This window comes from Orcinus orca, chromosome 12 (genome assembly GCF_937001465.1).
Source record: "Orcinus orca chromosome 12, mOrcOrc1.1, whole genome shotgun sequence".
Lineage (NCBI taxonomy): Eukaryota > Metazoa > Chordata > Mammalia > Artiodactyla > Delphinidae > Orcinus > Orcinus orca.
Genome location: NC_064570.1, coordinates 72282917 through 72310016, shown reverse-complemented (window position 1 = coordinate 72310016; position 27100 = coordinate 72282917). Strand labels below are relative to the sequence as shown.

The following is a 27100-nucleotide window of genomic DNA, read 5'->3' as shown; positions in this document are numbered from 1 at the left end:
TATAAAATTTAGCCTTCTGAAAATAAAACCATCATAAAAGGGCTGGCTAAAATCTTTCAAAGATTTTTGTTCAAACTGAAGAATATTAATCTTGCCAAATTTAGACTTCAAGAGAAAAACTAAATTACTTTTTGCTCCCATAGTTGACTATTTTTAAAAAGAATTTTGTATTATCCCACTTACAAAGATTTTATATTAAAATTAGAGTGATATAATGATTTTGTCTCACATATAGTTTTTCTTACTAATTAGAAACACAAGATCACATTTTCTGCCTAGAATTACATAAGGAGGTATTTAAATGAAAGGAAAATGAAAGAAAACACATTAAAATGAAAAAGAATACAGAAGTAACGATAAACAGAAACTGCATTATCCTTCTTTTCACATCAATAAGTAACAACACTGCCACTCTTCTAGTTCCCTAGCCTTGGGGGGAAAAAATATCACATTTCCTACAATTAAAACAAGAATTTATTATTTGTGGAATTTCCTAGGATGAGCCCTCCATCCCTGCCACCCTGATTCCCTAAAGAATCATAAGCATTCTTGTCTTCTTGCTTTAATTCCCACCATTTCCTGTTTATACTGCCCTTTCTCCTCTCTTCTTTTAAAAATCCCATCCTATGTTCAAAAGCTAGTAGCAATGAAATAGTTCGATATTTTTCTAACACTATTCATATGGCCATAAATATAACAATCAAATATTTGCGACTGAATAGGAAAAGTGTTTATGAACGTAATACTCAAGCCTTTCCTCCTCAATGAAGTTTTTCCAGACAACTCTAGCCCACTGTCATTTTTCCTTCTCTGAACCACTCATACAGCAGCACTTAGTCATATATTGCTTTGGGACTTCTCTAACACTGTTATATTATACTGCAATTTTATTCTTGCTCTGTCAGTTAAATTCCGTGTGTGCATAGACTTACCAACTTGATTTCAAACACATTTAAGGATGCGCCTGTGTATTATACTTTTATATATACCCAAGAGGCCAGTAGAATACTGTACGTATATCTAGTGTCCCATAATTTGCTGAGTTAATATTTTACTTTATCTGTTACGTTTTATTATTTCCTTTAAAAAAAGCTCTCCTATGATAACATATTTTCTATGATAAAATTAAAAATGAAACCCAAGCTGTTTTCTTTCTCAGTGATCAGATGATAACAAACAGCTATTTAAAACATTAACTTCCACTTGCCAAACACCCAAGCTATGGAGAGCATGATATATCAGAGAGCATGATACTATCACACACTCCTTTAACTAAAATTTGCAAAGCAGTCTAACAGCACATACCAGTTTTCACAATTAAGAGCCTGATGTTATAGCACACCCTAGCGATCAACTATGAAACCACATATCCTTAAAATTTTTAAAGTTCCACGACAAATAAAAATATCCAAAGAAAATAAATTTTAAAAAATACATTCAATATTTAAAATGTAAAAATATTACAAAAACAATCGTAACATTCATACCTTAACATTTATACATCTAAGGCATACAACATAACTCATTACATTAGAAGTAAACGGTACTTGAAACAGCTAAAATTTTGTTTCATTTATTCTTCTCATTCACCAGATGCTCACTGAGCACATGCTAGGAAACATTCTAATCAGTGATGAGCAAAGATCAATCTTCCTCGCTCTCACTGAACATACAGCTAAAAATAGAGACATTAAAATACTTGTATTTGAAAACATTAAACAAAGAATCACACCAATAGTAAGTTTACAGTAATTCCGCCCTTATCCACAGGAATACATTCCAAGTCTAGTGGATGCCTGAAACTGCGGATAGTACTGAACCCTATACGTACCATGTTTTTCCTATACATACATACCTATGATAAAGTTTCATTTATAAATTAGGCACAGTAAGAAAGTTACAACAATAATAGAACAATTATAACATATTGTAATAAAAGTTATATGAATGTGGTCTCTCGCTCTTTCAAAATATCTTGTACAAATATGCCTTTTCCATCTTAACTAGGAACTTACGCACTGTGGCCGTAACTTCTGCATTCTGAGGTATGATAGTAAAACTGGCATGAATTTCTTTTTCCTTCTTCATAATGTCATGGATAGAAGATTCACTTGTATCATAGATCTTAGCAACCTAAGGATACAGTTTTTTTCCTCTCCTTATTAGGTGGAGAACTTTCAATTTTTTCACTTAAAGGAAGCACTTTATGGCTTCTCTTTGGCGTATCCGAATTGTCAACATCACTACTCTTGTGCTTTGGGGCCATTATTAAGTAAAGTACAGGTTACCTGAACAAGCACTGTGATACCCTGACAATTGATCTGATAACGCAGATGGCTACTAAGTGACTAACGGGCAGGATATGCTGCACAAAGGCATGATTCACGTCCCAGGTAAGATGGAGCAGGACGGCGAGAGATTTCATCACACTACTCAAGACAGCATACAATTTAAAACTTAAAAATTGTTTATTTCTGGAATTTTCCATTTAATATTTTCAGACTACAGTTGACAACGGGTAACCAGAACCACGGAAAGGAAAACCGCAGATAAGGAGGGACTACTCTAACTGTGCTAAGTGTGATGAGTGAGAAGCGCTACAAAGACATATAACAGGAAACTGACCCAGTAAGAGAATAAGAGAAGTCAGACTTCTTCAAATATGACTGAACAGAGATTGGAGGAGAGTCGACTATTCAAAGGGTAAGTAAGTGGGAGAAGTAACTGGTATTTGAGAAACTAAGAGAAGGCCAAGGTGGCTAAAATACAGAGATCTTATTTAAAAGATAAAGCTAAAGAGGCTGGCAGGGGCTAGACTATGTGGGCCTTGAAGGCCATATAAGACGCTAGCTTTTATCCTACGAGGTTAAGATTTGCATTAAAAAAAAAACCACCACCACACACACTAGCTCAATATATTGTAGAGAAGGAAGAAAGGCTATGGCAAGACCAGTTAGGAGGCTTACTCAGATGGCCCAGGTGATCACAGTAGTCTGAATGAGGGTGATGGCAGTGGAGATGAGGTTAATACATCGATCTGAGAAATACTTAAGAGATAAAACTGTCATGTCCTGCTGAAAGAATGGAAATTGCTGAAGAAGATGGACATGTCAAAGACTTGCAAATGACATTTACTGAGGAAGAGAAATCAAGAATAGGCTGGTTTTATGTTTTGTCTGTGTTTTTGTTTGATTTTGGTTTTATGATAAGGCTATGAGGAAAACATTAAGTTTGGTTTCGGACATAAAGTTGAAGGTATTTCTGAACATCCAAATAGGATGGCGACATCAAGAAGGCAGATGGAGAATTAAGTGTGAAGCTCAGATAACAGAGGTGGACAGGCAGTTTAACTTTGAGTCTTTAGAGTATAGCTGATAACATAGAAGCTCAGGAATATTAGCATAGAAAGAATATAAGTGAAATGACAAGACGACCTATAAGTGAACTTCAAGTACTACGAGTCATGTAAAAAGTCCATGGTGTTGGCAATATGGAGGTCACTGCTGAACTTATTAGCCTGAACTGTTTCAGTTTAGTAATGGGATTGGAAGCCAGAATGGATTGAGAAGTGAGTGGGTGATTGAGAAGTGAGCGGGTGCTGACAGCTCTTTTGAGAAATCTGGCTGTGAAGGAAACAGGAAATTGGTAACAATAGGACAATTGCTAGAAAACGTGTGGGGGATAAGTGGGGGATCGATTACCCCACCCATTCCACGTGTGAGAGACCTGTGCATGTTCAAAACCAGACGGGAAAAAATCTACTTAAATAGTTGAAGCCTTCAGAAGTGGAAAGGGGTTAAGATACAAGGTACAGGTATAAATCCTAGCCTTAGATGGGAAGGATAACTCTTCTACTGTAAAACAAGAAAGGAAGATAAGATGAATACAAATAGAGGCAGATTTGTGTGTCTTGAAGTAGGAAAAATAAAGAAGTTATGTCTTTCTATTTAAAAGCATGGTCTACAGGACAACACTCATCATATAACTTATCATATAACTTAACATTTTTTCTTCTATCAGAAGACTATTCATTTTTTTTAATATAATAGATGTAGGGTCATTACAGAGGATGATAAGTAACCAATTAAAATGTTTTTCTAATTAAAATTTTGAATAGAAAAACCTCATGAGATGTGTATACATATGTAATGCTACATTTAATGAAGTAAATATATATAAAATATATATGGATAAGTGTGTGTATGTATACAAGGAGCACTCGAATGTAGTTTGGACATGGAATGCCAAGGAGCTGATTTGTTCTCATTTATAATGACTTATTAAGAAAATCCTAATTGAAATAAATACTAGACAAAATTAGAAACAGATTGAACATTGAGGCTGATAAACTTGCTCTTCATAATGCCTTGTACTCTTTTAATTAATCATTTCTGTAATAAGGTTGCTCTTCTCTTTTGGACTAAGTTCTACATGATCAGGGGCTATGTTACAGTTCACCACTGTAACTCTAGTACCTAGTGTAATGTCTGATACAGAGCAGCTAATAAATATTTGTCAACATTAAGACAGCGTCTTACATTGCATCCAATTTGTATTTATGAGCCTATCAAAAGAGCCTTAATATCCTAAGTAAACATTATGTAAAAAGGTTTATCTATCTGTTTTGTGTGTTAGGGTTCCATTTAAGATTTTTATTTTAAAAATAGCATTACACTGCTAAAAAGCATTACACTGCTCAAAAGTATTTGAAAAGTTAGGAAGATAGACCAGATGACTTCTTCAGGTCCTTTGTAATCTCTCTCTGATTTTCTGTACTGTAAGTATGTGGCTCAAGAACTTTGTCTGTAAATGTACATAGGAAAGCCAGTCACAAAATCAAAAATAGAACTATGTTTAAACAGTTCATCTAAACCAGCAGTCCAAGGTTCTTGGAAGATTCTGACAGTTCCTCAGGAGCTGCTTACAGGACAGGTAGGTAAGGTGAGGTTAAATTAGTTTGATTCCCAGACCCCTCTCCTCACTTCAATCAGAGAAGTTTATATTACCTGTTTGATAAAATAATTGGACATGAGATTTGATTTTTAAAAAGCGTTTAGGGAGGAAAAAAAGAGGTTTGACAGTGAAAAATTATTATGAAAAACAAAATTATTAATCTGGTCACAACTAACATTTTTAATCATTTTGTAATTAAACAAACACTCCCTGAAACACTCTAGGGAGTATATTATTTGGGAGATGTCATATTAGCAGAAGTAGGAAAAAAAACCCTCCATTTAGTTAACCAACTTGAAACATACGCCAATGTTGGAAGAAAAAACTATCTGATGCCCCAAGAATGTTTGGTTCCTTTTTGAATAATAATTAAGAGAATTTACGGATCATGGTGAAACTGTGTTTAGATTTTCATGGTTCATGTAGGCATTTATAATATGAAACATCTTTGTTGAAGTCCAATGTATTTTAAAATTAGTATCAAAAATAGCGAGAGAAAAAGCTGGAAATGCCCAAGTCACTCAACAGATGCAAATAAACAGGTGGGTTCATAGCCAAACAAAGAAATATACTATTCAGCAATAAAATGGAATGAACTACTGATACACATAACAACTTGGATGAATCTCAAAATGTATGCTAAGTAAAAGATTTTTATAAAAGCACATGCTAAATGATTCTATTGATATAAAACTACAGAATATCAGTGCTAGTCTATAATAACAGAAACAGGTTAGTAGCTGCAAGGAGACAGGACAGAGAAGGAAGGACTACAGAGGGGCATGAAGAAACTTCTGAGAATGATGGATCTATGCACTGACTTCAATAGCTGGTGATGATGGTTGCACGAGGGTATGCGTATGACAGACTTCGTCAAACTGTATACTTTAAATATATACAATTTACTGCAAGCCAATTATACCAAAATTATCTATCTTAAAAAAAAATACGTTAATTTTGAATGTAAAAGAATGTATAAAAAAATCTACCTTTAAAGATTATTTAAGGATATAGAACCACCACAGCACATTTTTTTTTTTTTTTCCACAGCACATTTTAAGGTAGGAAAATGATTATTACCTTACAACTTTTGCAGCCTGGGAACTTTCAATTCCTTTAAAACAAACTTTTTTGACATTGTCTCCTGAGCTTTGGCCAGTAATAGATTTTTTTTCTTCTAGTAAGAAATCCCGGAATGACTTGGATGAAACTGAATGTAGAGAAGATGCCCTGTGAAAAAACAATAGAGATCATGTAAAAAACACTCATTTTTGCTGGAAGTGAGAAGGGGATATGGAGAGAATATGTACCAAAAATTTTACAATGATATAATTACAGTTTTCAATGTGATGTTGGATTCTTGCTGTCAATTGTAGACTAATCAAAACTGTGTGATAAGAAAAAACAATGGAGACCAACACTGGTGATAACCCAGATGGTGAAGTAAAAACAGCTATTATAACTATGCCTCAGGTAACAACAAAAAATATGGTCAGAATAATAAGAAAATCTGTATAGACCTATACCTCTTTAAAAAATTTTATTAATCCCACCAGCTTTTTATTGTAGAAATTAACAAAACAAAAACCTAGATTAGCCAACATTGTTGTAAAAAAGAGATACAAAACTGGAAGAAGATAAAACAAGGTACAGTAATCAAGACAGTGGGGTATTAAGGATTAACTGATCAATGGAACAGATTAGAGAACCCAGTACTAGACCCTCATGTAGACAGTCATTTTACTTTCAATAACAGAACTGCCAAAGCAACCCGGTGGGAAGAATGTTTTCTATAATATACAAATGATTTACAGAAGGAAAAAAAACCTTGACCTTTACTTCATACCATACCCCAAAATTATTTCAAGATGAATTATAGAACTAACAAACATAAAAGCTAAATATCCTGGAAGAAAACAGAAGACTATCTTCATAACTCAGTGGTAAGCAAAGGTTTCTTAGGACATAAACAGCAATAACCGTCAAATCAAGAAATGATAAATTAGACTTAATTAAAAACTTCTGTTCATCAGAAGATATCGTTAAGAAAACAGAAAATATTTGTAAAACATACATCTGGCAAAGGACTTCTACCCAGACTCTAAAAAGAAATCCTAAGGACTTCCCTGGTGGTGCAGTGGTTAGGAATCCACCTACCAACACAGGGGACATGGGTTCAAGCCCTGGTCTGGGCAGATCCCACGTGCCTCGGAGCAACTAAGCCCGTGCACCACAACTACTGAGCCTGTGCTCTGGAGCCCGTGAGCCACAACTCTGAGCCTGCTCACCACAACACTGAAGCCCGTGCACACTAGAGCCCGCATGCTGCAACTACTGAGCCCACACACCACAACAACTACTGAAGCCCGCATGCTCCAGGGAAGGTGTGCTGCAACTACTGAAGCCCACGCACCTAGAGGCCGTGCTCCACAACAACAGAAGCCACCGCAATGCGAAGCCCACGCACCACAACGAAGAGTAGGCCCTGCTCGCCACAACTAGATGAAGACCGAACGCAGCCAAAAAAAAAAAAAAAAAAAACAGGAAATCCTAGAACTAAAAAAAAGACAAATACAGAAGACAAGGCAATTTCAAAAGGCATGCAGAAAGGATCTGAATAGACACTTCACAGAGGAAGAGATGTTAATTGGTCAATAAGCACGTGAAAAAGTGTGCTCATTACTCATGAGGGAAACACAAAACCGCAAGGAGAAACCACTACACGCCCACCCAAACAGGTAAAATTAATTGACAGTACCAAATGTTGGCAAGGATGTGAAACAGCCAACAGTCTCATAAATTTTGCTGGGAGGATAAAATGATACAAATGCTGTGGAAAAGATCTGGCAGTTTTTATAAAAAAGTAAACATGCATTTTCTGTAAAATCCAGCAATTCTACTCCCTAGTGTTTACCCAAGAGAAGTTAAAATACATGTCATGTTTATTTAAACATGGTCGAAACTAAAAATAGAAAAAATAATTTTGAAAAAAACAAAATCAGAGAAATTATACTATCTGATTTCAACACTTATAAAAGCTATCATCAAAAGCACATACATATAGGTCAAACGGAACTGAGTAGAGTCCAGAATTAGACCCCCACACACATCATGGTCAACTGACTTTCAGCAAAAGTGCGAAGTAATAAAATGGAGCAAGAACAATCTTTTCAACAAATTGTGCTGGAACAACTAGATATCTGTATGAGACAAAAACCTTGATCTCTACCTTACCCACGTATAAAAAGAAAAATCACAAAAGCTAAACTTAGGAAACATCTAAATCAAAACAAAAAAATTTTGTAACCTTAGTCAAAGACATAAAAAGCCCTAACTTTCAATGAAAACAAACAAAAAAATGGATGCAATGGGTTTTACCAAAATTAAAAACTTCTGCTCCTACAAAGACAATGTTATTAAGAAATGAAAAACCAAAATACAGACTGGGAGATAATATCCACAAAACTTATCCAAAAACATCCTTATTTTCAGAATACAGACTCTCAGAATTCTAGATTAACAAAATAGCCCCAATAAAAGGCAAAAGATCTGAAAAGACATTTCAGAGATATGAAAATAGCCAATAAGCCCCTGAGAAATACAAAATAAACCACACCTACTAGAAGACCTAAAATTAAAAAGATTAAATATACAAAGTGTTGGAAAGGATGTGGAATAATGGGAACTCTTACATGCTACTAGTAGGAATGTCCAATGGCATGACCATTTTGGAAAACTGTTTGGTACTTTTCCTAGGAAGTCAAACATTCACTTAACATACAAACCAGCAATTCCAATCCTAAGCATTTACTCAAGAGAAATAATATAAGATTTGTACATAAATAACTTTTTTCATAAAAATAAACTCAGTATTTCTCAACAATAAGAAAGGAAGAAATTTACTGATACATGGAACAACATGGATGAAGCTCCTTTATGTTGAATGAAGGAAGCCAGACACAAAAGAGAGCATACTGTACTTAGATGCCATTTATAAGAAGTTCCAGAACAGGCAAAAACTAAGCTACAGTGATAGAAATTTCATCAGTGGTAGCCGGGGGCATGGGTAGAGGGTGAGGTTTGGTTGAGAAAAGATAGTGGGATGGTGGAAATATTTTTCTTAATTGGAGTGGTGATTACACAGGTGGTACATTTGTCAAAACTCCCACTATACACTTGAAATTACTGCATTTTACTTTATGTAAATTATACCTCAGTAAAGTTATTTCAGAAAAACAGAATACACAATGAAATCTGCACTCCTTCTGAATAAAACAATTTTTTATGGAAAGGAAGTGGAAAAAGGTCAACTCACATACCACTAGTGAGAGTGTTTAGTGGTATCTACTAGAAATGAATATATGCATATCCTACAACCCAGTAATTTTATTCCTAGTTATATATGCAACAAAAATGCAAATATGTTCAACAAAGACGTGAACTAGAATATCTACAGCAGCACTAACCCTAACAACAGTAAAACAACAAAGCTACTAAAATGCCAGCAAGAACTGAATGAGTAAAATAAGTATATTTACACAATGGAATATTAGTACTCATCAAAATATGAATTTCATAAATATAATGCTGAGCAAAAGAAGCTAGAAACAATAATGATTCTGTGTGTGTGTGTGTGTATTAAAAAGGGGAGATTACTCTATGGAAGTAGAAGTCAGGATAGTGGACTGGGGGAGGGGACTTGCTGTTAGTGTTACTTCTTGATTTGAGTGCTGGTTGCACAAGACGTGTTCAGTTTGTGAAAATACAACAACCTACACACTTATGATAACTGCACTCCGAAGTGTATACATTATGTTTCAATAAAAAGTAATTTAAAATTTAAATCTAATTTTACATGGAGAACATAGAGGAAATAAAAATTAAGTTGATCTAAATAATCAAAAATACACAAAACTAATCACACCCAGTATAGGTGTAGTACTTTGAGAATTAGTTGAGTGGAATGCACTTTAGAATATCTACCAGAAAACAGTATACAAATTAAAAATCACCTTTACAGATTAATTTAGCTTCCAAAGATTTCATGCTCAGATTGCTATGGTATTAGAATCTTTTTATTCAACAATGTTTTACTGCAATCCAAAATGTAAAAAGGATTTGCAGGGTAGTAGTCAGGGTCAGGCACACAGGCTCTGCGGCTGCTACTGTTGTAGGTTCAAATCTTGGCTGTCACATACCAGCTTTGACCTTGGGGAGATACTAACCTCTGAGCTTCAGTTTCCTCATCAGTAACATGGAGATACTGATACCATCTCCTTCCTTATAATGGTTGTTGTGAGGATCAAATGTTAACCTATGGTAAAATACTTAAACAGTACCTGATACATAGAAATGCTATGTCAAGTCTGCTACTGTCCACAATTTTCACAGCATTTAACAAAACTAACTTATTTTAAGAGAAAAAGAAGACAATGAGAACACAGAAATTCTGACATGAAGAAATATAGTCAGTTCATAGGCATAATGTCTTTCCTTCCTAAAGTCTAACTTAGAAAAACTGATTCAGAAATGTAACCTTTAGCTATGATTTTGTATACTAGAACTACACTGTAACCTTAGCATCATTTTCAGAAATCCTTAATAAGTCAAAATTATGAGTAACAACATAAGCAATTTCCTATTCTAATATTTCTTCTATTTTATTTACTCAGAAAACAAAGTGAACACAATGCTAACCAGTTAATTCCCCAAAAAGTTAAATTCATACTTTGAAGAAACCATAAAATCCAAACCCAGGTTAAATTCATAAACTATTTGGGGTTCCCCATAAAAAATTAGCAAGGCCTTCTAATAACTTATCTGAATTCACACTGCTACCAGGTTTACAGATTCACAATGTCAAGCTCAGGCAAGGCTCACTCCAGAACCCAGGAGATCACTATATTAAGATCACTATACTCGACTACTGTGTCCACATTTAAAAATCATTTCCCCTATGTAAAATCTTAAATCATAGAAAGGAAATTTTCTTTACAGATTTATCAGAAACATGACCTACTAAAGTATTCACATAAAAGATATTTCTTCAAAAGGAGCTTACCTGACTTTACCACAAAATTTTCTCCAAAGCACATACATATGCAGAACACTGAAAAATTAAATACAAAGAACCACTCTCCGTTTCCTTACCAACTCCTTTCTGCTCCTGCCGAAAACACACATACCTGAAGGTTTCTACTGGCAAACAACGTATCTATGGTGGAAAGTACAGTGTCTCATCAGTCATTAGGGAACACTGCTGGCGAATACTCTGCCAAAAAAATCTGCTGAATGTCTTTTGTAAGTAATTCATGTCTCTAAATACAGAAGCTTCACAATGATCTGTGTAAGAACCACACGGTGTCAGATTCATCTTCGTGGTAATTTGGGAACTTCTAGATGTGGTAAATAATATACACACTAAAAATTTTTATTTCTTTAATGGCTACTTAGGATAACATCTCCTTAAGAATAAATATAGGTAACAATGCTTACAAGATATCTTAAACTCACATGTTCATTAACCATGCATAGTGGTTACCTATAAAATGTCTTATGCAGACTTCTTTAAATGAGTTCTGTTATTCTTTCCACTGATCATGCCATACTTTGAAACAGTGTCTGATTTCCAGCGATTTTACTTTCCTAACTCAAAGGTTCTGGCTCTTTTCCATTTTAGCAGCCAGAGAAACTTAATGAAGAAGCATCTGTAGCCACATTAAAAAATTAATCAAGATTTTGTTCCTCAACTAAAGCAGCCATGAAATTTTTGCTTTAATGAATAAAATTTCTAGCTCTAAAAAGTTAAATAATTGAAATTAGTTTATAATTTATAGGTTAGCTCTAAATGGAATTTGGAGAATTTACATTCATACATCAAGCCAGGCCACAAAGATTGTGCATTCTTCCACTCAAGATGACTGGTGAGAAATGTATTATTTCTCCAAGTAAAATAAAGGATAATGAAAAGTGACCAACTCCCATGTACACTTGGCATTTTCACATTAGATTTAAAAGTCAACTGGTTAGAACTTCATTGTAATGCAAAAACCAGTTATTGTGTGAACAAACTAAGTAAAATTCCTTACCACGACCAGGAGCAGACTTAGAGGGCTAATGTGTGATTTGCTAATGAACTGCGGCACATTAACCTCATTATTAAGATAAACACAGTATAAAAACACCTTCTAGTAAATAAATAAAATCGCATTAGATGATTCATCAGGATGATGAAGATGTCCCTTTGAGAAGTATTTAAAAAAAGATAAATCACTACAGTAATGAATATATTCCATAAATACAATCTGTAAATCAGATTAAAATGCTAATTTCAGATTAATTTTCTACTTTTTTCAAAGCTGGGCAAAGTTTAAATTCTACCAATTTTCTATAAACCAATATTTACAAGAGATATTCTCAGGAAAACAAATCTATTACTATTTTATTTCTTTAAGCATATACCACATGTATTTACAACCTATGTGTAACGGATTAAAAATGAAGTGATATACTAAACCTGCAGCCTTCTAAGAATTCAAGAAAGAAAATTCAACAACCTAAAAATGACTATTTCCATTTATACTAAATATACATCATAATTCAAGAATACCAAACATCAACCATTTTACATAAATATGTTCTTAAAAGTTATAACAAGGGACTTCCCTGGTGGTGCAGTGGTTAAGACTCCATGCTCCCAATGCAGGGAGCCCGGGTTCAATCCCTGGTCAGGGAACTAGATCCCACATGCATGCATGCCCACAACTAAGAGTTCGCATGCCACAACTAAGCAGCCCGCGAGCCACAACTAAGACCTGGCACAGCCAAATAAATAAATAAATAGAAATATTTTTTTAAAAAAACTTCTAACACATGTTTTCTGATCCCTGTCATTAATTTATATGCATATATTATATACATATATACTTATATATGTATAATTATGTACATTTATTGACATATATCTTACATACATATATTCTACTAACTTAGCCCACTATTTATTTAATAACTTAAGCAGTACATAAATTCAGAAGAATTTAGCAGAAATGAACTTTAAAAGATCCTTCAGATACCAAAAATTTGGTCTCATAAAGTCATAAAAAGGGTATAAATGATTGATTTTATGACAATTCAGATATCTCTCACTTTCATAAAAATTCAGAATAAATTACCTATAATTGGTCAGTTAGATAAATTTCTTTGGTTCCGTAAAATACATAAGATCCATTATTCATTTGTTTGTATTTAGATTTTCCAGTCGCATTTTCATCAACTAAATATGTAATAAACATCACTTATAATTCAGTCACCAAATTACTTTTCAAAGAAAAATACCCTGATTATATTTTTGGCCAAATTTTATGGCATTCTTCCTCCCACATTCCTAGAATTCTCCTTAATATGCCATAATATATTTCTTTTGAAATTTAGACAGTCTCTTCAACGTAGGAGTCTGAGTTCATATTGCTAATAATGACTAGGGAAAATTTTTTCCTAAACCTGAAAATCAAAGTCTGAAGTTTCAGATAAATGATTACTCTAATCCTTTCCTCTAAAATCCCATGTTAAGTGAACTAGAGAATAATCAGAAAGGCATAAACCCACACAGGCAAAAGAATAAGGCATTAAGACAATGGCAGACTAAAAGTAATAATACTCTATTGGAGGACAGAACAGGGCCAGAATGAACCTTGATATAGTAGAAATAAAGAAAACCTGTCATCAAGTGGAGTGGGGGTAGAGTGTGAAGCTCGGAACCCTGAAAAGTCTCCTACGTTGGAGACATCTTAAGTATCAAATCCTGAAGTAGTCATGCAGATGAAAACAGGAATACTGGCTCAAGGTTTACTTGCGGAGTGGCAGAGAATGCCAGATGCCCTCCCTATCTCCACGTGATCAGATGACTGTACTTCCTTCACCTTGGTAGCAGGAGGATTTGATTGAAAATCACCAGTATACAGAGGCAGGTAGGACTAAACTGCTGTGTTTAAAATCTATATACTAAATGATGAGATACGTGAGAATCTAGACCAAATTGTGAGAACCTCAGTCCCAGGCCTAACTGCCTCACCCTGATCAGCTTCCAGAAGGCTGGCAACCAAATACAAAAATTAAAAGGCTTCTCCTTAGAGAAAATGACAGACCAAGGAGAAAAAACAAGGAGACAATGGTGCGGGGGTCCTCTAAGGGTACCGCTGGGTCACCCTACAGTCGCACCCATCAGTCAACCTGTCCCACACAGGCACACAGATTCCAACCAGAACTTAAAACAATCCACCAAATAAAACAAAACGTAACTAAAACATACATGAAAAAAGAGTGAATACACATCAATGTAAATCAATGACTATTTTTTAACTTTTATAAATGGAATCATATAGGGTCTTTTTTTCTGATTGGCTTCTTTTGCTCAATATTACATTGATGAGATTCGCTCAATATTACATTGATGAGATTCATTCACACAGTTATATTTAGTCATAATTCATTTTCATCATTGTGTAGTACTCTACTAATAAACTATAATTTATCCATTTACTGCTATAGACGTTTAGGTTGTTTACAGTTTTTGGCTTTTACAAATAAGGATGATACAAACATTCTGATACGTGTTGCCTGGTGCACACGTACATATATTTCTGTTGGATATAAAAGAGTGAAAAAGTTTATAGAGTACAGGTATCTTTAACAGTTGAATACTGAACAGGATACTAATAAAAGAGCACTATCGGCAAATAAGAAAGCTCTTGGCAATTAAAGATTTTAATAGTTAAATTAAAACATTCAGTAGAAGGGTTGTAAGATAAAGTCTGGGAAATGTTCCAGAAAGTATTTAGAATAGGAAAATAATTATATGAACATTAGAAGAGCAAAAGTAAGAAAATTAGGGAAATCCAGGAAGAGCCATATCCAACTAATGTGATTTCTAGAGAAAACAGTACAGAAGAAAGTATCAAATAGAGTACAAGATGTTCCTAGAACTTAAAGACATGCTTTTCCCAATTAAAAGAGCCCATCAAGTACCCAGCATAATCTATAAAAAGAGAACCCACGTCAAGGCACATCACTCTGAAATTTTAGAATGCTAGAGATAAAGAAAAAGGGAAGCGGGGGGGACTTCCTTGGTGGTCCAATGGTTTAAGAGTCCTCCTTCCAATGCAGGGGATGCAGGTTGGATCCCTGGTTGGGTAACTAAGATTTCCACATGCCCCGGGGCAACTGAGCCCATGTGCTCTGGAGCCTGTGCCACAGCTAGAGAGCCCACGCACCTCAAGGAGGAGCCTGCATGCTGCAACTAAGACACAATGCAGCCAAATTAATTTAAAAAAGAAAAAAGAAAAAGGGAGGAGGGGGAGAGGGAGGAAACTGGTAAACATAGCAAGAGTAAGGAATTGGAATGGCATTAGACTTCACAACAGCAATAAGAAAAAGGAACTCTACAAATGATTTCCAACTCAGAATTCTGTTCCAATCTATCAGTCAAGAATGGTGAGAATAGGGCTTCCCTGGTGGCGCAGTGGTTGAGAGTCTGCCTGCCAATGCAGGGGACACGGGTTCGTGCCCTGGTCCGGGAGGATCCCACGTGCCGCGGAGCGGCTGGGCCCGTGAGCCATGGCCGCTGAGCCTGCGCGTCCGGAGCCCGTGCTCCGCAACGGGAGAGGCCGCAACAGTGAGAGGCCCGCGTACCGCAAAAAAAAAAAAAAAAAAAAAAGAATTGTGAGAATAGAAACATTTTCAAAGATATAAGAGCTCCAAAAAATGTATGTCCTATACATCTTTTCTCAGAAAACCACTGGTTTTGATGTAGATTGTGCTACATCAAAACAAAGAGTAAACCAAGAAATAGAAAAACAGGATTTAGGAAACTGGGGATCAAACACCGGAGGGAAGAAAAAGAAATTCCCAGGATGACAGTTAAGAGAAGTCTCAAGATCACAGATACTAAGCAGGCCTGGAAAAGGCCTAGTTCAGACCAGAGAAGTCAAGAGTTCTAATGAAGATGCCTCCAGGGCTTCCCTGGTGGCGCAGTGGTTGAGAGTCCGCCTGCCGATGCAAGGGACACGGGTTCGTGCCCCGGTCCGGGAGGATCCCACATGCCGCGGAGAGGCTGGGCCCATGAGCCATGGCCGCTGAGCCTGCGCGTCCGGAGCCTGTGCTCCGCAACAGGAGAGGCTACAACAGTGAGAGGCCCACATACCGCAAAAAAAAAAAAAAAAAAAAAGAGAGAGAGAGAGATGCCTTCAATAAAAAACAAAAGTAATAAATTACCTGGTATGTTTCATCATAATGGAGAGAGAGAGGTATGTTTTAGAGAGTTTTGGGGGGAAAATTAGTGATGAGTACATAGGCAGTACAGGAAAACTGACTGAATTAGTTATTCTAGGGAAAAAATAGAATAGTGTAAAAAAAGGAAATAAAATCATCTTCACAATATGACTCTGTTGTGAATCTTAATTAACCAGTCATAAAAAAGAAAGTTTGGGGCAGGGCAGACAACTGCTATCTTTCATGATAAGAAGCCTTTAAGTATTACCATACTATTAAATTTTTTAAACTATGTGTTTTGATTTAAAAAATTATTTTATTGGGGCTGGAAAGAACTCCTATGTTTGAAATAGATGCTGAACCAAGAGTATTTGTCCAGTAGTTGGATTTCCTAACTTGAGTGATCATTGTTTTGTTCCTTCTTTTGTTCATTTACTTTTTGTTTTTAAATACGGAAACTGGTTGATGGCAGGGCTAAAACTGTATTTACTAATAAGCCCAAAGCTTCCTCATGTGCTTAGCTAATTCTCTCAAATTGAGATATATTTAGTATCTTGAGAGCTAGTCAAAGAACTTTTTTTTTTTGTCTTTTCCATACTTTTGTTTAGGGAAAACATAACTCAGTATTGTAACAGGGGACTTCCCTGGTGGCGCAGTGGTTAAGAATCTGCCTGCCAAGGCAGGGGACACGGGTTCGAGCCCTGGTCCGGGAGGATCCCACATGCCACGGAACAACTAAGCCCGTGCACCACAACTACTGAGCCTGCGCTCTAGAGCCCAAGAGGCACAACTACTGAGCCCGCACGCCACAACTACTGAAGCCCATGCACCTAGAGCCCGAGCTCCGCAACAAGAGAAGCCACTGCAATGAGAAGCCCACACACCGCAACAAAGAGTAGCCCCTGCTCACCACAACTAGAGAAAGCCCGGGCGCAGCGATGAGGACCCAACACAGCCAAAAAACTTTTTAAAGTAAATAAATAAAATAGATTTATATTAAAAAAATATATATTATAACAGCTACTCCATAAACCCTACAGAGGCAGTGATTAAATCAGTTTTGTATATATTGCCTTATCATCAGAAACTAGAACAGTGCCTTGCATGTAGAAGGCACACAACAAATACCAATGAATTAAAACATTCTACTTGGGCTTCCCTGGTGGCGCGGTGGTTAAGAATCTGCCTGCCAATGCAGGGGACACGGGTTAGAGCCCTGGTCCAGGAAGATCCCACATGCTGCTGAGCAACTAAGCCCGTGAGCCACAACTACTGAGCCTGCGCGTCTGGAGCCTGTGCTCCGCAACGGGAGAGGCCGCGACAGTGAGAGGCCCGCGCACCGCGATGAAGAGTGGCCCCTGCTCGCTGCAACTGGAGGAAGCCCTCGCACAGAAACGAAGACCCAAAACAGCCAAAGATAAATAAATTAATTAATTAAAAAAAAATTCTACTAAACCCAATCCCTCAAGTTTTACTCTCTTTTCTTTTTCACTTGGGTGTTCTCACCTCTTGTTTTCTTTTTCTGTGATCATGTTTTAGATTTACTAGTAGGTCTGATATTTAGTCCTATTGGTGGCAATCAAAATAAAATGAGTTGCCACTCTCTTCAAAACAATTTACATTTTAATGGGAAAAATATTCCCTCTTACAAATAGAAAAAAGTGGCATTAGAGTAATGAAGGGATTCCCCCAAACCAAGAGTAGTCTCTAATACCCTCTTCAATGCTTGTGAGAACAACAGGGTTCTACTGATCTTTCCTGCCCATCATACTATCCATGTGTTTTTCTTCTAAAATTGGTTTCCAATTATTATGATATTAGTTACCAAAAAAAGGGAGGATGGGAGGGGAGCAGAAGTACAACCTATTTTTCATATGTCAAAATTGCTATCTGACCTCTTTGGAGATTATTCCTATTAATGTTGCATTATGGGTAAATTCTAATTGAGAAAAGTTATATAACACAATGTTAAGTAAACAGCCCTGCTTAAAAGTGACAATGACAAGCTATGATTATAAAAATTTTAAGATATTCATGATGCATACAGGGAATATACAAAGAAATTAGGGTGCTAAAACTGTTTGCTTTTATCAAACTTCTCTATGATATACATTATTTTTTATAAAAAATGAAAAAATAAGAATATTCCCTTAAACTGCCTTAGCAATAAACATTAATTAAAATACCAAGAAGAAATTTTATCTACACATATGAAAAAAATTCAAAAATCATGATGTACTTCTCAAAACAAACAAGAAAATAAAGTATTTCCCAAGGTCCAATTTTTAACTTGAAAGCAAAGAGGGGAATGAAATATTTGAAAAGACAGGAAGGAAAAAAAAAAACCCACCCAAAGCCAAGAAGTACCTTAAAAGCTAATGTACAAAGCTTATTTTAATAAAAATTAGAGCATACCATGCATTCGCTGGTTTGGGGGTTTTTGAAGGAGCACTTAATGCTGTTTCCATGCTATTCATTCCTGAATTATTATCTTTGGTAGTCATTGCAATCATTTTTCGTTGCTTCTGAGACAGTTTAACTCCATGAGAAATCATTTTTCTAGAAATTGTTAAATTAAACCAATCAGTTTCACTGCTTCTGAGAAAGTTTAATTCCATAAGAAATAATTTTGCTATAAATTAAACCAATTAACATTAATTTCTGCTCAACAAAGGTTACTGGTAATTATATTGCTCTGTGTTTATGTGATGGGATTTTACTATTACTAGATCAAAATGACCACAAGTTTCAACAGTGGCAATATATATAATTAGTTTATACTATCAAAGATCAAGTAATAGCTACATGGGAGCCCTCCTAATACACTTGCATCACACTTGTAACAGAAATAGATCATTTTAGAGGCAAATTTCCGGCATGTCATACTGTATTCCACAAGAGCTAGACCTATCAACCCAACTCAGTCTTCAGCATATATTTAAGAAATAATGTTATGGAGGCTAAATTACCTAGAAAAGAGCTTACAACTAACTTTAACATCAAATGCAGAAAAATAATAGGAAAGGTCCAGTAGGTCTTTCCAGTTGTTTAGGGCAGAACTATAACACAACATGGTCTTTCCTTTTCTTATGATTTTGTAACCAACCCCAAATTTGTCTTTGGTGTAGCTCCACATCTTTGTCTGCTTTCTTCTATTTGCATGATGGTTCTGAGATCCACGACAGGAGGGCTTACAGGACTAAAAGACATATAAAAGTTACTTTACAACCCATTCATTTATCCATGAAGTCCAACACCCAAACATTACTGAAACTGTAAATTATATATAACATCATTAATGAGAGGATAATTTAGGTCTATTTTGTCAGCTGCGGCCAACTTCAAAAAGGATATTTTGAATGAAAGCTACTTTTATATATACATACATAATAATAAAATGCATCAGAAGTCATAATGTTAAGAGATACATGTTTAATAAAATAGTCTAACATTAGTGATTAGAAGATGCTTCCAGGTGTTCCCACAAATATGTTTACTTAGGAAAAAAGGTGTCTACTTTCTGAACTATCTTTAGACCATGAAGCAGCATAAACCGGGACATCATCTTTATTCCAACTGTGCAAAATACAGCACATTTCAAAATAATTACACAAATGGCCCAGATGGCAATATAATTGGTAAGTCAATTAACAGTCTTAGCCTATTATAAACCATACTAGGTAATAAAGATGAAGCATAAGCTCAATTAGCTCTTTGAAAGAATACTGTATGTTAATTATACTTATTCCTTCAGTTTTAAAAACTGACTTTTATAAGTAAAAAAAAATATGGATAGAATATAGGTTAAGTTAAAACTACAGCATAACATTAAATGAATAGCCTCTGAAAATTAACTGTAACAACACATTTTGTGAGATCTTAAATACACTTTAATGTGCAAAAAAAAAGATAAAGTAAGCCTACAAATGGCAAAATGGTCGTCCTGAGTGGGAGTTTTTACTAATATACACTATCCATTAAAAAAGAAAAAGAAGCTGATATCAAGTCACTGTGTGTGTGTGTGTGTGTGTGTTATAGAGTATTTTACTAAGTATTCCCTGATGACACTGCAAAGGCAACTAAATTCTGTCTGGAAAAAAAAGCCTATTTTAGCCGGTTAGTAATTTGTATGCACTTTAGCTGCTAATTTGTATGCATTTAGGTAATTTTCTGTATATTAGAAATTTTTTTAAATGTGCTTCATTAAAAAGTTTCACTTGACCAAAAATAAATGATATTTCTCAGACTAACAAGTACAGAACAAAATAAAAATCCTACCTGAAAGAGCCAGAAACCCAACTGGAAGAGCTTGTAATATCAATTCTGTTACTGGGAATGGGCTGTGGAGCAGATATTTTAAGTACTGGTGATTTTTCCCATGGTTTTAAATCTTCCCTAAAATGTGTAGGAGGTGTACCATTAACATAGGATTTAATTTTCCCCTGGAGGTTAAAAAAAAAAAAAAAAAAAAAAATTAAAGAGTGAGTAATAGCAGGTACTCCTAGCACAGTAGCTAACACATAGTTGGTACTCGGTAAATACTGGTTAAACTATATTAAAGAGTAAAACCTTACAAGAATAATTATCTAGTATTTTCAATTCAGTGCTTCTACAGTTTAGTATCTTGATCAATTCTCAAACCATATCAGTGGCTATAACCCAATTATTAAAAGCTTTGGGAATAATTTTTAGGGATATAAGTTTGCATATCAAGTTCTTATTTACCTGAGTATTAAACAAAAATGTTAATAAATATAAGTTGTTCAAATAAGATATGAAGCAGTAACTTTAAAATTAACATCCATGACTTTAAAATGAAACAAAATGAAAGTCTGGTATAAATTTCATACAATTTACTCTGAATATAATTAAAGGACTCTGAATAAAATTAAAGCCAAATAATACTGACACTTCAAAAGGGACCCTAAAACTATTGCTATTACAATAGGTCAAGGAAGTTATTGAAATGGTATTTCCACTGCCAGGATAGATTCTCTACTATTGCCAAAAATTCAGTATGCCTTCAACCTTCTTTTAAACCTCAACTGTCTTCCAGGCCAACCTAAGTGTAATATGAATTTCCCCCAAACTTCTACCTTACATAAAAAAATTTTTATGATAAAAATTTGTTTTATATCAATCCTTGAGGCCTAGAAGACTCTTAATAAAGGGTAAATTTTCTATTGTCTCACAAATTTCTAGATGTTCTAATATATTTTGTGGATGTATAGAGGTTAGAAAAAAATTACTCTATCTGGTAAGTTTGACATTCTCCTTCCCTGTAGATTAACAACTATGGAATTAAATGTTAACAGATGTCTGAAACATGGCCTCCCCCAGAGCTGACCAGCCTAGGAATTCAGCAGCTTAGTGTCAATTATGCTAGACTAGGAGAAGAACTCCATTCCAGATTGCATTGCTCCAGTTCACACCGTGGCAGAAAGACACTAAACAGATTTTGGTATTAGGCTTACTTTCAAAATCACTTTCCTTTGACAATTTTTAGCTGGTGTTAACTGACATTTCACAAAATATATTTTAAGTAATTTAGCTATGAATATATATTTCAATATGCCTATACAGTATTGCTATACTTTACATCAACATTACTTTTATTGCAGAAATACAACATCATAAAGGGCTCAAAACTGCAATTAAAATCTTTAAAACTAGAAATATTAGGCAAATTTGAGAAAACTAACACTACATATATTATGTCATTAATTGTATTTTCTTATAAACCAGCCAGAAGAATGTTTTAGAGTAAAAATAATGAAAAACTAAACTGTCTATAGATTAAAATGTGAAGAAAATAGTGCATTAATAAACGAAGACAAACCTCAATCTTATCTGAATGAAATCCTGTTGTGAAATCAGGAGACTGTAAATCTCTAGGACTACCCACTCCTGCATAGCTTCCTTCAGAGTCTGATGTCAACAGTTCTGGAAGAGATTCCACAGAATTGGTCTTACCAGACTTTAGTAATCCTAAAAGGTAAAAATTTTTTCATATTTAAACACATATACATAAACATATATGTATTACATTTGATGAACCAAATAGAGCTAAAAGCGTCCATTTATCCAGATTTAGTAACATTTAAATTATAGTCACTGTACTAAAGTCTTAATAATTCAAGCTAACTGAAGAAAGAAATCAGTTGAAGTGAAAAACTGAAATGGAAAATTTTAAAACAACAGTTTTATTCATTTTAATTACACACCAATTAAGCAATAAACCTGAGGAAGATAGTTATTTGGTATCTGATTTAAAAAGTGACTCAGAACATTTTTTTCCCCATAAAGATAAGAGAGCAAGACAAAATTAATAAACTCTAGACCCCTCCCCTTTCCCTTTCTCATCTGTCTCTGCACCTATGCAAAGGGGGATTAGTCCTAGTCTGTGTGGGAGAAGCATTATAACCTTTCTGCCAGTCATCTAAGCCAGCAGACTGGCCAGGTAGCAGAGGCTTTGCTGAAGCCTACTGTGGCCTGTTTGAGGGTTTTTCCCTTCTGCAAAATATCTGTGAATTGAGAGCTATTTTCAATTAGCTTATCACCTAAAGCATAAGTTGTTATGAAATGCATATACCATTTGTTCTCTTAGGCAAGCTCAATACCTCAATACCTGTCTCCCTGCTACATCTGGTATCCTGGCTCATTAGCAAATCAGTCATTTCAAGTACAGAGTAAAAAAAAAAAAAAACTTTTGCTTAGGTTCATGTGTTTATTTCCACATATTTAAAATGCAGTACAATCTAAATGAAGTGGCAAAATAAATACATTATATAACATATCTCATAAATTCAGTAAGTGTTGTTTTCTTTAAAAGTAAATCACCCTGGGCTTCCCTGGTGGCACGCTGGTTAAGAATCCGCCTGCCAATGCAGGGGACACGAGTTCAATCCCTGGTCTGGGAAGATCCCACATGCCGTGGAGCAACTAAGCCCGTGCGCCACAACTACTGAGCCTGCGCTCTAGAGCCCGCGAGCCACAACTACTGAAGCCCAGGCGCCTAGAACCCGTGCTCCGCAACGAGAAGCCATCGCAGTGAGAAGCCAGCGCACTTCAAGGAAGAGTAGCCCCCGCTCACCGCAACTAGAGAAAGCCTGCATGCAGCAATGAAGACCCAACGCAGCCAAAAATAAATAAATTATATTAATTAATTAAAAAAAAAAAAAGTAAATCACTCTGACAAGATACGTGCCTTTTTTGTTGTTATTGCTAAAATACAATTTGGAAGAACATTCAAACTTTTCTCCCCCACAATGTTTTAAATATTTTTAAGAGTAGCAAATTTTTATGTAAGAGAGTATATTTAATACTGGGATGCTCCCAAAAGTCAATTGGAAACAAATCTAATAAAGAAGACGATTAAAGTGGCCAACAGTTATCTTTGATAAAAAAATATTTTCACAGAATGACTTCTAACTTTAAGGACCAACACAAACAAACGTTAAGCCTTCATATAACTGTCCTTGATGAAATTAGCTTCATACTCAGAATTTCTCCCAGAATAGGTTACTTTGGCCCCCAGTTAAATTTAACCTTTCAATCATTTTTGGCTTTGGCCACAGAAGGGAGTAGTATAGCAGGAAGAATACCGAACAGGAATCAAGAAAATAAATTCTACCTCTGGCTGCTACGACCTGAAATCACTTCAAAGTTTTCTGAGCTTGTTTCCTCAAGTTTAAAGGAAGGGGTGTAAATTAATTCATTATTAAGGTCTCTTCCAGCTCTGAAATGCTAAGACTCTTAACACATGTGCTATCAATAACATCCTTTAAAACAAACCAAATATCTGCTTTTTCCATAAATCTTTTAGGTATTTGGAAAATCACTAGCTCCACGACTGTCTATCCATTTATTCATCCTGCCATCAATCCACCTATGCCTCCTCCTAAGTACTACGGGTAATTCATATAACACAGAGGATGCAAAATCACAGAAGTTAAACTTTAGAAAGGTCCTAAAATAGGAATCAGGAGATGCAGCAAATGAGAAAGACCTATAGACCTATACTTCATCAATCAATTTAGGTATATTAGCTTTCTTTTTTAATATCTCGTGTGTTATCTAAAACGACTATTCTTCACGTTATTTATCAAACATGTCAAATACCTAATTTGTACTTTTCAAAGTTGCCTGTATAAGGCTGATTGACTGTGAAAACACTGATAGAAACTGCACCAGTTTGTCTTATGGCTATAGACACACCAACTATTTCTGAAAGCCATGCTGTGCTGCCATTCTTTTTTGGTTACACTTCAAATTTTTATCTAAAGAAACTGTTAAAATTTAGGTCATTTAATCTGGATCTAATCAGATGAATCCAGAATGTGGGGTAGTCTACAATACCACTGGCCTCAACTTCTGAAAACAAAACAAAACAAAACAGAAAGGTGTGGCGGTACTGTTCTACTTAAGAGACTAAAAAGACATTAATAAGCAAAGACAATGTCAACCCTGATACGACATTAGATTTTTTTTTTTTTTCTTAATGTTAAAACAGAAAAGGCTATAAAAACATGTTTGGACAATTAGGGAAATATGGGCATAGACTACAGCACTACATAATATGAATTAATGTTAACTGTCTTTCAATGTGATAATGGTATTGTGGTTGTATAGGATAAGGGTTGTATCTCCCTTATGCTTAGGAGATTCATATTAACCTTGGGGGGAAAATGTCATGTCTACAGCTTAGTTCCAAGTGGATCAGGTTAAAAAAAAAAAGTGTGTGTGTAGAATGTTTGGAGGATGAGGGAACAGAGCATGCAAGACAAAGCCTGCAAGAAAAAGCAAATGTGGTAAGAGGTGAACAATAGATCTGGATAATGGGTATACAGATGTTCATGGTATTTTTCTTTCGCCTTTTTAGTAACTTAAAGATTTTCAAAATTAAAAACTGGGGAAAAAAATTTTAGAAAAACTATATAACCTTACTTTCAAACAGGCTCACATAATGCCTAGGTATAAAACGTGTTGTATTTTACTACTGGATTATAACCTCCTTAACACGCATGAATGGAATCCCACGTGGCATCTCACTTGAAGCACTGATATATATGAACTGAATGCACGTGTTAATAGTATCTTTGTCATGTTTTGCCCACCTCTAACCCTCTATGCCACTAGACAGAGTGGTCTTTCTAAAAACATAAGCCTTATCCAGTCACACCCTGCCTTAAAAAATCCATCAACAGCTACCTGCAGCCTTCAGATTAAAGTCCAAATTCCTTAGTTTGGCATATAACACCCTCCAAAATCTGACGCTCTCCAACCTATCTCCTACCTGCACCTACCGGATATGGCCGAGCTATGCACAACAAACGTGCAGTCTTTCTACTGCCTCTAGGCTTGAAACACACTGCCCCATTCTCTTAGCACGTCAATCTGCCTCCTTTTCTTGGCTAAATTCTCTTCACTCTTCGAGATCCAGCTCAGGTATCACTTTCCTCTAACAGATGTGCCCCGATCTTCTCAGACTAGTTTGGGTGCCCCTTCTGTGATCACAGAGCAAATGTCAATCAGAGTACTTATCACAATACATTACCACTTTCTGTGGCCTCCCTAAGACAAGGACTATTTTCTATTTCTGTAGCCCCAGCAGATGGCATATAATAGTATTTAATACATGTTAAATGAATTAGATAAGGAACAGAGACAAGAAAGATTAGATCAGAAAATATACCCTAAAATATTTTCCACTAACCTGTAGATGGTGGACTCTGAATAATATCTGAAAGGTTATAACCTCCAGAACTATCAGACCGCTTACGTGGCTTCTTTTTTGCTTTTGTTTTTGTCTTCTTGAACACACTTTCCCTAGGAAAAAAGCAAACATAAAAGTCATTTAAAAAAATTAAAGTTACAGGGCTTCCCTTGTGGCACAGTGGTTAAGAATCCGCCTGCCAATGCATGGGACACGGGTTCGATCCCTGGTCCAGGAAGATCCCACATGCCGCAGAGCAACTAAGTGCGTGCGCCACAACTACTGAGCCTGCGCTCTAGAGCCCGCGAGCCACAGCTACTGAGCCTGTGCGCCTAGAGCCCATGCTCCGCAACAAGAGAAGCCACTGCAATGAGAAGCCCGAGCACTGCAACGAAGAGTAGCCCCACTCACTGCAACTAGAGAAAGCCCACATGCAGCAACAAAGACCCAACGCAGCCAAAAATAAATAAATAAAAATATTTTTTTTTTAAATTACAGATGAAACAGGAGAAGAACTATGCATTTTGAGCAACGGAATACAGCATTTTGGTCAAACAGAAAACACAAAAGAATATATATGTTCTAGTCCCATTTATCTAAGTGGCCCAGAGCACATTAGTTAATTCCACCAAACTTCAGTGTGATACTATCACTTGTTCTAACCCTAGCACTTCTGTGAAAATTAGAAACAAGATGGTATATAAGAAAATACTTTGAAAAGTAAAATACTGTACATGTTCACACACAAGCTATTATAATCTATGATCTGGAACTAGAAATATTTGGTGATAATTTTTAAAGTATTTCAGGGGCTGCTTAATTCCTTGAATTATTATTAATCAGGAAAGAGAAAATAACATTATCTATAAGGACTACAACAGTCTTATTTCACCTAAAAATTATAGATCTCATTACATAATTCATCCACAGTAACACAGGTCAGCTGTGAATACTATTATTTTGTGAAGGATAATGTATTTATGTCAATGTTAATCATTTTATTATAATTTTTAATGTAATAACATGTCATACATCCAAGTCAGATATTTATAAACCTCAAGTATTCCAGTGGCTACCACCAAACTCTAGAAAAGAGGTTAAAAAAGATTTCTGGAACCAAGAGCAGCTTTTCAGTGAGCTACAATTATACTCATACATATATAT

The 27100-nt window shown here is 35.4% G+C and overlaps 1 protein-coding gene across 5 annotated transcripts in view; it reads right to left on the bottom strand.

The window, feature by feature from the left end:
- The window catches only part of IBTK (inhibitor of Bruton tyrosine kinase), a 93357-nt gene that overhangs the window by 8446 nt on the left and 57811 nt on the right, over positions 1 to 27100 (bottom strand). For 4 of the 5 annotated variants that reach the window (XM_033428558.2, XM_033428555.2, XM_033428554.2 and 1 more), the window contains 6 exons: positions 25937 to 26049; positions 22061 to 22209; positions 20500 to 20663; positions 19328 to 19420; positions 18637 to 18780; positions 6034 to 6183 (listed from right to left, as the gene is read on the bottom strand). In XM_033428558.2, the coding sequence (XP_033284449.1) occupies positions 6034 to 6183; positions 18637 to 18780; positions 19328 to 19420; positions 20500 to 20663; positions 22061 to 22209; positions 25937 to 26049 (813 nt within the window). The remainder of the gene's footprint in view (positions 1 to 6033; positions 6184 to 18636; positions 18781 to 19327; positions 19421 to 20499; positions 20664 to 22060; positions 22210 to 25936; positions 26050 to 27100) is intronic. The other variant, XM_033428556.2, reaches the window with a different exon arrangement.